The sequence below is a fragment of the Aythya marila genome (assembly GCF_965140915.1).
Source record: "Aythya marila genome assembly, chromosome: 16".
Lineage (NCBI taxonomy): Eukaryota > Metazoa > Chordata > Aves > Anseriformes > Anatidae > Aythya > Aythya marila.
The window spans coordinates 8,215,737-8,228,845 of NC_139057.1; the positions used below are offsets into that span (position 1 = coordinate 8,215,737).

Here is a 13,109-nt window from a genome sequence, read left to right on the forward strand (position 1 = left end):
CAGATAGCCAGGAGTCACCAAAGCTTAACAGCACCCTGTAGAAATACTGCAGAATCCTAGGGCTGCCTTTGGCTCTAAAAATCTGACTACAGACGTTAGTCTGGGTTTCTCTGTCACTCTGGTAGTAGCTCTACCCTGACTGTTATTGCAGTGAGCACTCCTTCCCTAAATACACAGTGCTGCTGCTACAAGCTGCAGGATGGTGACTGAAAGTCTCATCAGCGTGGAATTTTTCTTGGCAATTCCCTATGATGGGCTTTGTAGTGCTAATGAGCAGCTAGAGATTAACAGTTACTGTTGTGTTGTTGTTTTGTTTAAACCACTACATGTATTATTTCAATTTACGTTGGCCCGTTAGGAGAATGAGTAAAAACTTTCAACACTACGCTCTTGTGCTAGGTCATTCTCAAGGCTGCAATAATTAAAGTAATTCTCAATTATCACTTGCACAATTAAGCAGTCATTCCAAAATTTCTCAGTTGTTTTTTTAATAATGAAAATTGTTTATTTCCACATAATTTCATATTTTTATATAAAAACAGACACCAACAAATATGAAATTAAAAAAAGTAATAGATGTGGAAGATAGAAATACCACGTTATATCTCCACATGATATAGACACTGCAGAGAGACACTGAAACCCCATGCATTTCCTGTGAATATTCTTTTTTTTTTTTTTCCATTTATATTTCTAGTACTGAGGAAATGTTGGGTCAATTTTACTGGCCCAAGCCATAAGTCCCCCTTTAATGTCCTTAGCTAATACAGGCCCATATTCTTTAACAGGTAACTCCTGAATAATTCTGACAGCCTTCTGGGAGTCATTTCCTAACTTGCAAACAACATATACAGGAAAAGATGTTTGGCCATTAGTTCTCTGCTTTTCTTCACAGATTCGTTTTTCTAAGTATTCCAAATATTCTTCACTTTTTTCCTCTAATTTACTCAAGGGAATGTGGACAGCGTGTGCCAGGCGACAGATATCCACCTCAACCTGGGGACGAACATCTAACAATACATGAGGAACTTGCTCATCCAACAGTTTTTTGTATTCCTCTACAGATATCCTGTCTTTACTGGACAGCAGATGTAAAGTCCTACATTTGTCTGTTGCAGAAGACCCACAAAACACCTCATAATCCTGAAGGCGAGTGACAGACGGATTGTCCCCACAAACAGCACAGTCTGCTTTCTTTGGTCTTAACTTGATGTTGCGAAACTTCCCTTCCCGAGCATCGAACATCAGCATGAACTGATTGAAGGAGGAACCCATTCCCGAGGCTATCTTCAACACTTCCAAGGCCTGAATGCAGCCCATGATGCCCGGCACAACACCCAGCACGCCCCCATCCGCACAGTTTGTCACCGTCTCTGGAGGAGGGGGCTTGGGGAAGAGACACCGGTAGCAGGGTCCCCCTTGGTAGTTGTACACCACTAGCTGCCCCTCCAGCCGGAGGGCACTGCCGGACACCAGGGGCTTCCCAGCCAGGACACAGGCGTCGTTCACCAGGTACCTGGTGGGGACGTTGTCGGAGCAGTCGGCCACCACGTCGTACTGCCGCACCAGCTCCAGGGCGGTGCTCGGGTTCAGGGCGCCGCAGTAGGGCACGTAATGTACCGTGGAATTCAGCAGCCTCAGGGTCGCCGCGGCAGACACGGCTTTGGGGAGCCCCCGGCGGGCCTCCCCGTGCAGCACCTGCCGGTGCAGGTTGCTGGTCTCCACCACGTCGTGATCCACCAGCCCCAGGCGGCCGATGCCGGCCGCGGCCAGGTACTGCGCGAGGGGGCAGCCCAGCCCTCCGCAGCCCACCACGAGCACGGAGCAGCGGGCGAGGCGCAGCTGCCCCCGCACGCCCAGCTCGGGCAGCACCAGCTGCCGGCTGTACCGCAGGATGGCGGCGGCGCTCAGCGAGGCCTGCGCGGGCAGGGGAGGGAGCTCGGCGGGAAAAGCGGCGGCGCTAACTCCAGCTGACCCCTCCTCGGTATCCGCACCGCTCTCCCCCGCCAGCACTTCAGCCAGCCGCTCCCTCAGGCCGCGCAGCTCCCGCTCCCGCCGCTCGATCTCGGCGCCCAGCCGCAGCGCCTCCGCTCCGCCCGCCATGCTGGGCAAAATGGCGGCGGGGAGCCCGCTTCCGCTTCCGGCCCGGCGCTTCCGGGCGGGCGGCGCTGAGGGGCCGGCTGCGGGCAGCGCCGCGCCATGGCGGCGGGGGGGGCCGGGAAGGTGTCGGTGCTGCTGCCCACATACGAGGAGCGCCACAACCTGCCGCTCGTCGTCTGGCTGCTCGTGCGCACCTTCCAGGACAGGTACGGGGTGCTGGGGGTGTTGTGGAGAGAGGCGTCTCGGCTTGAGGGGCAGCGCTGAGCGCCCCAGTGGGAGCCCCTCTGTGGGGAAATCGCCCCCGGCTCCGCGCTGGGGCCGTGCGGGGCAGGCAGCGAAACCGGGCACTGCCTTAAAATAGGTCTCGTTTCAGTGGAATCGACTTTGAAATTATCATCATCGATGATGGAAGCCCGGACGGGACGCAGGAAGTTGCGGAACAACTGGAGAAGATCTATGGGTCAGATAAAATTGTGAGTTGAACGCTTTGTTTGGGGTTCGTTTTGTATTGGAAAGCACTTGAAATTTTTAAAGAACTCGAATAGACTCCCTGGATCCTGCACTGACTTTCCTTACCCCCTTAAACAAGGATATAAAGTTACTTGTTTTAAAAACAAGTTACTTAAGTTTTGCACACCCCTTAAGCAAACATAAAATTGCAACAGTTGCTTACCAGCATTATGAACTCTTACACAGAATCATAAATTAATGCTTACAGAGGTTCTCAGCACTTTGTGCGTTGCTGTGTGCTACTGAATAATGTGTTTGGTTGGTACTTTGTGCACGCCTGAGGGAAAGGTGAGGTTTGGATCCAGCTGCGTTTCATTTTCTGTGGCTGCAGGAATTGGAAAATTAAAAAAAATGGGCAGCTAGTTGGTTGTGGGATTTATTTGTAATGTCTGGTTGCATTTCTCAATAACAAGAGTAATTTTTTTTCTATTGTATTAATGTAGAGCCAGCAGTTGTATATAACAAGATACTACCATTTACTTATTCCTTGTGAGTTATTAAAGCCAGTTTTTGGGGAGGATAAAAGCTTTATCACAGAAGAGTGGAAAAACTCCAAGTTGAGTTTGACAGTTTTGTGCTGTAAGCAGTGTCAGGCTCTTTTCCAATCTATTACTGTGTAATTGTAAAGTTTTTAAAAGTATTTGTTGTTGGGTTTTTTGTGTGTTTGTTTTTTCCCCAAGCAAAGTCAGTGTTCTGATTTGTCCTCAGGGTGTTTCATCCAAATAATTTCATGGGGCTCCTTGCTTACTGAATGTGGTATGTAGATAACTCGAGAGGACAGCACGTTTTAGGGAGTAGATGAGGCGTTGAAGTGATTTTTTTTTTTGTAAACTTTGACTATTAAAGAACTATTATTCAGCTTTGACTATTAAAGAAAAACAATCATGGGGGAAGCAAAAATCAAAATAATGAATTATTAGAAGGACTAATGATTGTTCTCAATACCCTTGTTGTTCTCCAACTCACGTTAGTTACAACCTCTCAGATAAGGTAACAAAATTAGCCAAGTTCTAAAAGTCAGTATCCATGGGTTATACCTTGTATGCACATGAAAATCTTGAAATTTATATTCAGTACTAAAAGTATATTAAATCATTCTGGGGAACTTGCTAAAATATTGAGTGAGTGTTTTCCATTCCCTAAATTAATGATACCGGGGAGACCTTTGTTTGAATTCATATGCATGTATTTGATAGTGGAATTTGAGGAAATACTTCAATTACAGAGATGGAACTTTTAATATTTATTTTTTTACTGCAAAAATACAAGTAAAGCTTATAAGGAGTTTGTTTTTAAATGTGACCTGATCAAATGCCTGCTTAAAATAATGGTTTGTTTCTCTTACATTTTGTCAGATTAATTTTTTTTTGTGTGTATAGTGAAAAGGAATTTTCAGTTTTTACATTGAAAGTACGGAATTTAAAGATGTCACTAAAAGTAATTTAGAACTGTTCCTCAATTAATTTATATGTATTTTAATATATCCTGCAGCTTTTAAGACCCAGAGAAAAGAAGTTGGGCCTTGGTAAGTCCTTATCAAGTCTGGTTTGTTGTTTAAAAAAAAAAAAGTTATATTCTTTGTTTGATTCTGGTGTATAAAGTTCCAGAAGAATCAAAGTAAAGCCCAAATCTGCAAATATGTTTTCACCAAGCTTGTATAAGTGAACAAAGTTTAAAAGCATGCACGTAAAAATCACAGTGTATTACAGCAAGTTAACCACAACCTCAAACCTGAAGCCTGCGGTGACTGCTGTGCTGTACAGCTGTGCTTTCCTGTTAGCGTGCGCCTCTTCTCCTCCCACACAGCGTTTGCTGATTACAGAAGAAGGGACGGGGATTGAGACAAGCAGTACCTGTTCAAAGAGCAGCTGCCCTTTCTGTATGGAGCCTACTGATTCAGAGCGGACAGTGGCGCTTTCTGTGGCATCTACCTGTGTACAGGATGCTTCAAAAAGCGGGCCATGGCTTGTGCAGGCTCCAAGCCTGGGACACTCCTCGGTCACATCTTTGCACAGAACTCTTCGCTGTCAGCTCATGTCAGCGTAACTGTTCAATTAGCTTTAATTATGACTATAAATAAAAAAATGCATATCTGACATGTCTAGCACTCAAACTACTAAGTATTGTCTCACCTATTAACTAACACATGAACTGAAGCCCTTGAAGTGCATTACAGAAGTTACTCGTGTTCCAGAAGCCCTCACTGATTTGGTAGCCAGTCTTGTGCCATTGAGCTAAATCATTAAAGTTTTCATGGAATGACACAAGACTGCAATTTTGTAGATCTGATTTTGTATTTCACAGAAAGTCTAAGTCAAGCCTGTCTTCCTTTGCTTCAGAAAAAGCACCCTTAGGAGGTCGTAAATGTCATTAAAACTGGCAGTATCGAAGCCATCCTAAAACAAAGTTGAGATGATTCATTGTGTAAAGATTCATGTCTCAGATCCCTTTCCCTCTCCTCTTTTACAATAGGAATGGAAAAAATGATAAAATGCAGTATGTATGTTTCTGGTTTATTGGATATCAGTATCTGTCTTTCTCCACATCTTGGCAACCATTTGGTAAAATATTTCAGGTGTCTTATGTACCAAGTACTGCAGCTAACAACTTTCTCCATTCCACTGACAAAACCAAAGTTCTCCTTTTCTAAACACTGAATTGTCTAAATTCACCTTTATGCTTTTTTCTACATCTCTCATTTATTTAAGAAACTCTAAGAAGCGTACACATCTTAATTTTTCTGTTTTCTGCTTTTAGAGCTTTTGTCCTAATTTGACTGGTATTATAGCATAAGCTGATTGTTTTACATCTTCATGTACCATGTGAACCAATCCTACACAATACACAAACCTGCAACACTTCTACTGTGTAACTTTGGAAATGACACGGGAAAGAAAAGAAAGACAGGTTGTTCATTAACCAGGACCTGTGACACTGCCTGCTAAGGACATCAGTTAAGAGTGTTTTGGTTTCAGTTTTAGCTATTCCTTATGAAGTTAAAAGAATAATTTGGATTAATGAACAGGTTTTAATCTCTGTTAGGCTGCCGCACTGTTCTTGGAAGCAGTGCTATCTTTGAGTGATCTGACTCAGATCAGAAATTGGCATTATTGAGGAAAGTTCTAATAGCAAGACTTGCTCGTATCAGAGAGCTGCATCAGTTCATACAGGATGAATAAACCACAAAATCTGTAAGGAAGGGGGAAAAAAATATTTTCAGGAATATAATTCATGGTGACACGAGAATAAATCAAAATGTATATTCTATTAATAGGAAATCCTGAGTATAGAACAGTTTTTTTTCTTAAACCCTGTGATTATTTCGTATCCCATTTCCATTTTTTTATAGCACTTAAGTGCCAGTGGTGCTTCTGAATGTTATTTCAAATAGTGACCCACTTATCAAGTCGTTTCTCTATGCATTTGTAGTGCAGTAGGGTTTGACAAGACTTGTATTTCTAAAATCTAGTACTGAAAGTATAGGGAAAGGGGAAACGGTTTTAGTGTTTGACCTCTGATACATCATTTAAAAAAAAAATTAGGAGTATTTAATTAATCCTTTTCTGGTAGAAATTAAAGAGTTTAGAAAAATAAGTGAAGACTGGCTAGAAGATTGCATATGTTAAAATACTGACGGAAATTACTTCTGTATTGTTTTCATCAGGCACTGCTTACATTCATGGAATGAAGTATGCCACTGGGGAATTTATTGTTATTATGGATGCTGACCTCTCTCACCATGTAAGTTGTATTTTATGTACTGTTTTTAATCTATTGTAATTCCATATTCATTGTTCCTACCTTTCTTTTATCTCATCTCATCTGTTTTCTTTCTATTTCAGCCAAAATTTATTCCAGAGTTTATCAGGTAGGTAATAGTTCTTGTATAAGTGAATGACTTCTAAACATTTATTGTTTTGTAGTAAAACTGGAAAGCTTTAGGTTATTTTATAGCAATCTAACTAGCGAGAAAACTGTAAAGGCAAGAATTCAAATAAAAGTGATTGGACCTAGTTAATTTGTTCCAAAATAGAACAGAAAAAATAATTAGCTTCAAACTGGAGCAAAGATCCCCAAGTTTAAACTGACAGAGAACATGTGTGGCTAAGTACTTCTCATTCTTTTGAAAAGCTGTGTGTATATATATGTGTGTGTGTGTGTGTGTATGTATGTGTATATATATATATATACATACATACATACACACACATGCAGAAGATCATTAGGATTAGAAGATAATCTTTTTTATTTTTCTAACGATCTCACATGTTTGTAGGGATGCTGATTGGAGGACCCATTCCTCACTTAATTGTGAAGTACTTCTCTCCTGTCTGCCTACCTCTTATCTTCCCCTCTCTGTAATATTTCAATTTGTGAGAAGCAGTAAACAGGCGTTACAATGGAGGCTAAGGGTAGTTCAATAATTTTCAACTTTCTTCCTAAGTAGTACCAGAGGCTTACAACTTTTAGATATGATCCTGCATCAGTTTAGGCATGGTATGGATAGTCCCAGACCTCTTTTTTTTTTTTTTTTTTTTCCCCTTATTATGTGTCTGAGTGATTTAAATGTTTAAATCAGCATTTGGTCTTACCTTTACTTTTATACTAGAGAGACTTGCTTTGAAAATAAGATACTCTGAGATTGTTCTTTATAAGAGAGCAATTAAGCATTTTTTAAATGTATAATGCACCATAGCCACCCTTACTATAATTTTCCTATCTTCTGTACTTACTTGTTTAAAGGTTTGTAAAATACAGAATTTGTATTAAGAGTGATGATTCTCATTTTGATATATATACTGACTTTATGCAAATACTGTTCCTGGTTTGTTCTGATGAAATCAATTGCTTATAGAAAGCAGAAAGAAGGCAATTTTGATATTGTGTCTGGGACAAGATATAAAGGAAACGGAGGAGTACATGGCTGGGATTTGAAAAGAAAGTTAATCAGGTTAGTAGTTTTTAGATACTTACACATAAACTTGTTGTTTAGAAATTAATAAAAATTCCAAGCACAGAACTCCAATAAATCAATGTGAACTGAATTGAGTCTTTAGTTAATTGTACTGGGTACTGCAAAATTATGTTAAGTAATAGAAGTATGCACAGTCTGTAGATTCTTCAATTAAAAATAACAAAGAACTTAATGATACAACTAGGTTTGAGAAATTGGTTGGTACAATGTAAAAATGTAAAAATCTGCACAGCGTCAGTTTGGGAGGCTTTTTCAGTTTATCATCCAAAGAATGAGCTGAGACTGACACTTGTCTCAAGTTTGAATGATGTGTTTAGTTAGCTTTAAGAGCTGCAAAGGTCCTTTCCCTCAACAGTAAATGACTTGCTAAACCCCTCTGTTGACACTCTTCTGACACACTTTGCTAGAAGTTAAGGATTATCTGGCATGATCAATGTCAATAAATTATTACTTAAACCTAATTGGAAAAGGGTTACAGTGAGCACCAAGGAAAAGTTTCACCCCCAAAGCAGAGGAAGACTGTATCAAGGTCATATAAGCACATGGAGCATCTCACGCTTATAGGGGCTCACAGATTTTGAGCAGCTAATCAACAAGTTTCTTCTAAATAACATCTTTTCTCTTCTAAGTGTTTTAAGAGAATAGGCATAACTTACTGCTGTTGTTTTTGTTGGGTTTTTTTACTGTAAAGAATTTGGAGATGAAGTGTTAACACTCTGATTAGGAGATGGTATCACAGGGATGTTATTTGGACTTCTCCCTTTTTTTAACGGCTAGAATAAGTGCTTATTTTTTTGTGAATGGGAGGAATTTGTACAGTGTATTTACACCCATCCCTGAAGGGAAGGAAAAAAAAAAAAAGGAAAAGAAAAGAACAAAGAAAGAAAAAAGAAGAGTAATGGGTGTTACAGAGAAATCCTTTTGTATCAAACACTACAATGTGAAGGAGTTGGACATCTCATCTGTATGTAATACAGCCCTGAGCAACGTAGTCATTAATGACTTTTCAGTCTTGCAACATTTTTCATCTGTGGAGCTTTTCCTTATTATACTAAGTAAGCAGAGTAAACCAAAACTGAATCTTGCTTTTCTAAATCCAAGTCTAACATTCATCCAGGAAGCAATTTTATTCTTCTCTGTTAGTAAATGTTACAGGAAAAACATTATTTTGTCTGTTGTCAAATTTATTTCTTTTGTACTGTATCACAGTGTGCGGTTGTACTGACAATTCTACTATAAACAGACTGTAAAACTAATTTCTGAATTTTTTTTTCTGTCATAAAGTTCAACAATCTGTTAATAATTTGCATTTGAAAAACAAAATGATGGGATGTGACTTAAGACAAACATTTAGGAATCAAATCTAACAGTGAAAATATATTAGGAATACAATTGTTTCTTCCTAAGCAATTAAAAGTTTCTTTTTTGATATTTACTTATTTTCTAGAAACTCTGCTTGATCTTTCTGAATTATGTACTGGGTAATTTTGACATTTGTGTTTTCTTTGCAGTCGTGGAGCCAATTTTATAACTCAGGTTTTGCTGAGGCCGGGTGCATCAGACTTAACAGGAAGTTTCAGGTACGGGCCTGGTACGCAAGTCATAAAGTCTATTTGAAATTAAGAAACTGCTAAACAAGGAACTGGAGTAAGAACAGACCTTTACAGAGGACTGTGACGTCTGTTTGAGAAGGGTGTAAGAAACAGCAGACCAGATTGCAAGACCTGTTGCTCGTATCACTTTGTTAATGATTTTTTAAAACAGTGATGATATGAATGAGTGATCACAGTTAAGATTCCTACACGTGGTACGTTGATTTCTGAAGTTCAAAACTGTTTCGGGTTTCATTTTCTCTGTAATCATTTACAGGTTATACAGAAAAGAAGTCTTACAGAAACTAATGGAAAAATGTGTTTCTAAAGGATACGTCTTCCAGATGGAAATGATTGTTCGGGCCAGACAGCTAGGATATACTATTGGAGAGGTACAGTAAAAGTCCTGATAAGTGTATTATGCTTTCATTTAAATGTAGGTGCAGATTGCTGTACCAGTCAGGTTTGTGACATGGGCTCTGTCACTGGTCAGTTATGCTGTCCTCCACAATTCATTTGTAACATTCCCAATCTTCCTCCTTTGGTTTCTCCCATGTGGGAAGATTTCTAACATCTGAAGAGCTGCTTCATTTTTCTGCTTCAGCACTGCTTTAAAGATATCTTTAAAGATATCCTTTGCAATATCTGCAACAAACTTGACAGTGTTCAGATTGCTAACATAGACCTATATATAAGATTATTTTATTGCTTTGGGGTTTTTAAAAAACTGTTCTGTTTATCATATCTATATTGTAACTTCCTGGTGCAGGATAATTTTCCATTAAGTCCATTGATACAATATTTCCTGACCAATAGTTACGATTCCTAGATGGTTTATGATTATCCAAATAATGATACTGACATTTCATAAGAGTTGACATTTACATGTCTAATTCCTGGCTTGCAGATGCTGCTTTTGTAGCCACAGGTTACAAAATTTTTTCACGTAGTTGTAAAATCTGCAGAATTATGAGGGTTAAACAATTCTTATGCAAAGTTAAAAATGAAGATTTCTGCGACCTTCCAGTCTAAACGAAACAAAGGGGTCATGGTAAGATAACTGACACAAGCTCCACGCACCCGTTTCATTTTGCTGTGTTTCTGTGCCATAAGTGAAATGTACCACGGCCCATGGAACATGCCCTTCTGGAAATGCCTCCTTTAAGACTAACAACAGAGCTTTCCGTGCAAGAACGGCCAAGTCCAGGAACAACACAGGTGGTTAATCCCTATCCTGAAAGGGAAGACTGGATACTTCTTGGTAGATTAGATATAAATGGTTCTTCCATCACTGGTCACAAAATAGCACATCTGACATCCAGAGCTGACTATGTCTTCAGTGATTTCTGGTCCTGCCCCATTGATCAGCTGTCCCCAGGTGCCATGATGCTTACTGGGATTACCAAAAGGGACCTTACTAAGAAAGCTAAAATCATTAAGTCTATCTGCGTGCCTTGTTAGGTCTTCTTTCCCTGGTTTCCCTTCTACCATGGACTGATGTGCTTAGAATTTTGAGAAATCCTCAGTCCTGGCACAGCTGCAAGGGTGTGGTAATTTTTGTGTTCCACTTGCCAGATCATTTCTGGTTGAAACTGCCAGCAAAAACTAAGCCAATTTTTTAATGACTTTTGCAAATGCGATTCTTTATTTTAGCTGAAGTATCTTGATTTCACACACAAATATATATGGAAATTTTTGAATATTCTGTTACAGTATTGGCAAAATGACCTGTCATATGTCATTGTACGTGGTCAAATTACTGAAAAGGAGTGTGTTCCTCACACTTAGTGAGTGGTGAGTTAATCTGGAGGGTATGATCACCTAAGTAAGGGAAACAAAATAACTTTTAAATGACTTTCTATCCTCTAAATAACCTGTAAAATGGTCAAAGACTGACAAAGGTAGGTATTGCTTGTAAAAATATTCACTAACTGCCATACTCAGATGTCATCTTCTAGCCAGTGATGAGGTTGAGCAGAATGCTGTTTCACAGTGGCAGGAGATGGTTGCTTTCCAGAGGCATTTTCTTAAAGTTACTTTATTTAGCTAACAGGGAAAGTGATGACGGTTCACGTTAAGCCCCTGGACTGTTAGCGTACTTAGGCTTTTAAGGTTGTTCTAACAGCTGTGTCATCCAGCCGCTCAGTAACGTCTGTGGATCATCTTTAAAAGTGATAAACCAAGTATTTTCATGCTATCCAGCTATGGGTCATCACTAAAGAAATTAGTAAGAAGAACTGAGATGATGGAAGCCAACCTAAGGCTTTCTGAACTCCACCATAGAAAAGTGCTATAGTTTGATGTCCGTGTTTTGCCTTTCTCTGTCTCTCTCTTTTTTTTTTTAACATAATTTCTGGTTATTTAGGTTTTGAACCTTAAAAATAGTTTTCCTTGTTTCAACAGGTTCCTATTTCATTTGTGGACCGTGTCTATGGAGAATCTAAACTGGGAGGCAATGAAATAGTCTCCTTCTTAAAGGGACTCTTGACCTTGTTTGCTACAACATGAGACTTTCTAAAAAATGAATTTAGGATAAAAACATTTTCTGACCTCTGTGTGGCTTTTAGCATGTAATAGCAGAAGCTTGATAATTTGCCTGGTGACCAGAAGACCCTCTATGATAAATGAACTGCACATTAAACAAGTCAAAGTAAAGACTAATACCCTATGCCTTTTAAAAAAAAAAATAATGAAGTCTAATAAAGAACACAAAGCTAAATTGTATTATGCATTTAGAAATGAATCATTATTCAGCAGAAGATGATTTTGAAATAAAGATGAGCAAGTACCTTAAAAATATTATTTTTTTCTTTGTTCTGTGTTTTGCAGATAGTATTTTAAATATATACTAGTTAGTTCCCTTTATTTCTTCGATGCAGATGTACGTCTGTGTTACAGCAGATATAAAACAACGGTGTTTCTACAGAACTGATAATAACTTATGTAGTTTAAGAGGAAGTACAGATGAGTACAGTGTTTGTTCTTTCAGCTTTGTTCTTTTTAAATTTGCCGCTAGGCTAGAAACAGAGAATATTCTTGGGATAAGAAAGAGAATCACTGGGATAGTTTTGTATTGTGTATGCATGTCCAGAAATAGATGATTCTTTTTTCCTACTTTCTTTAAAAAGTAAACATTTTTAGAATCTAAAACAGGAGGATAACATCTCACACAACTTTAGAGTGATAGAGAACACAATTGAATAGAAAACCTCACTGAAGACATATGAGAGATTTTTCTTACATCAAGTAACATTTTGCAATGTAATATCTATACTTGCTCCAGATCCTGATTGGAAAAAAATACAAACGGTATAATACTCCTGACTGTTGGTTGGTTTGTTTGTTTTGTTTTTTTCTGTCTCACTATTTGACCTAGTCAGAACTCAGAAATGCTGAAGAACTTGCAATCAAATATGCATTTTAAAGGAGTTTTTTTTTTTTTTTTTTTTTTTAAAGGAGCAAACAGGAAGATTAAATTGTTCTGATAATGGCTTTGTATACAAGAAAAATATATCCTTGCATTTTTGGGGGGATGGGAGGAGGGAAGGGTGGTTCTGTTAAAATATGCATCTCAGAAAATGGTGGGAGAGGAGAAACAACAAATACTTTAATGATTGTACTTATTTTGCTTGTATTTTGTTTGAATTCCTCTAATACACTAAATGCAGTTGTTAATATTTAAAAAAAAATGTTAAAAGTCTGTACATTAAATAATAAATTCACATTTAAAAAATTAGCCCACTCAACGACGTAAAAACTTCAAAATCCAAACTTAATTTTCTAGTGGATTGTTTTAATTAAAGATACTCCTTTTGTTTTTTAGTGAAGTTATTCAGATTCTGCTATTTTTCCCCTTTTCTGAGTACTCACAGCAGATGTTTTAAAATAATAAATGCTTTAAAATAATAAAAAGGTAGCTGTAGGTTTTGAAT

At 38.7% G+C, this 13,109-nt stretch overlaps 2 protein-coding genes across 2 annotated transcripts; one reads left to right on the forward strand and one right to left on the reverse strand.

Annotated features, from left to right (window-relative positions):
- Window positions 1–477: 477 nt before the first annotated feature.
- On the reverse strand, window positions 478–2,103 carry MOCS3 (molybdenum cofactor synthesis 3; the record flags this gene model as incomplete). The annotated part of the gene is made up of 1 exon (XM_082772938.1): window positions 478–2,103. One exon carries the CDS (start codon window positions 2,101–2,103, stop codon window positions 694–696), a length of 1,410 nt encoding a protein of 469 aa, XP_082629064.1. The 3' UTR covers window positions 478–693.
- A 69-nt stretch (window positions 2,104–2,172) lies between these two features.
- Window positions 2,173–12,886, forward strand: DPM1 (dolichyl-phosphate mannosyltransferase subunit 1, catalytic). Its single transcript, XM_082773313.1, has 9 exons — window positions 2,173–2,306; window positions 2,474–2,573; window positions 4,102–4,135; window positions 6,275–6,351; window positions 6,453–6,478; window positions 7,466–7,561; window positions 9,097–9,165; window positions 9,455–9,569; window positions 11,581–12,886. Exons 1-9 carry the CDS (start codon window positions 2,200–2,202, stop codon window positions 11,683–11,685), a joined length of 729 nt encoding a protein of 242 aa, XP_082629439.1. The 5' UTR covers window positions 2,173–2,199; the 3' UTR covers window positions 11,686–12,886.
- Window positions 12,887–13,109: the final 223 nt, after the last annotated feature.

Bases quoted from the DNA above. Each gene is read 5' to 3' on its own strand.
- DPM1 (XM_082773313.1), top strand. From the start codon at position 2,200: ATGGCGGCGGGGGGGGCCGGGAAGGTGTCGGTGCTGCTGCCCACATAC. The intron at 2,574-4,101 runs GTGAGTTGAACG...TATATCCTGCAG, and splicing joins TCTATGGGTCAGATAAAATT to CTTTTAAGACCCAGAGAAAA. The intron at 9,166-9,454 runs GTACGGGCCTGG...AATCATTTACAG, and splicing joins GACTTAACAGGAAGTTTCAG to GTTATACAGAAAAGAAGTCT.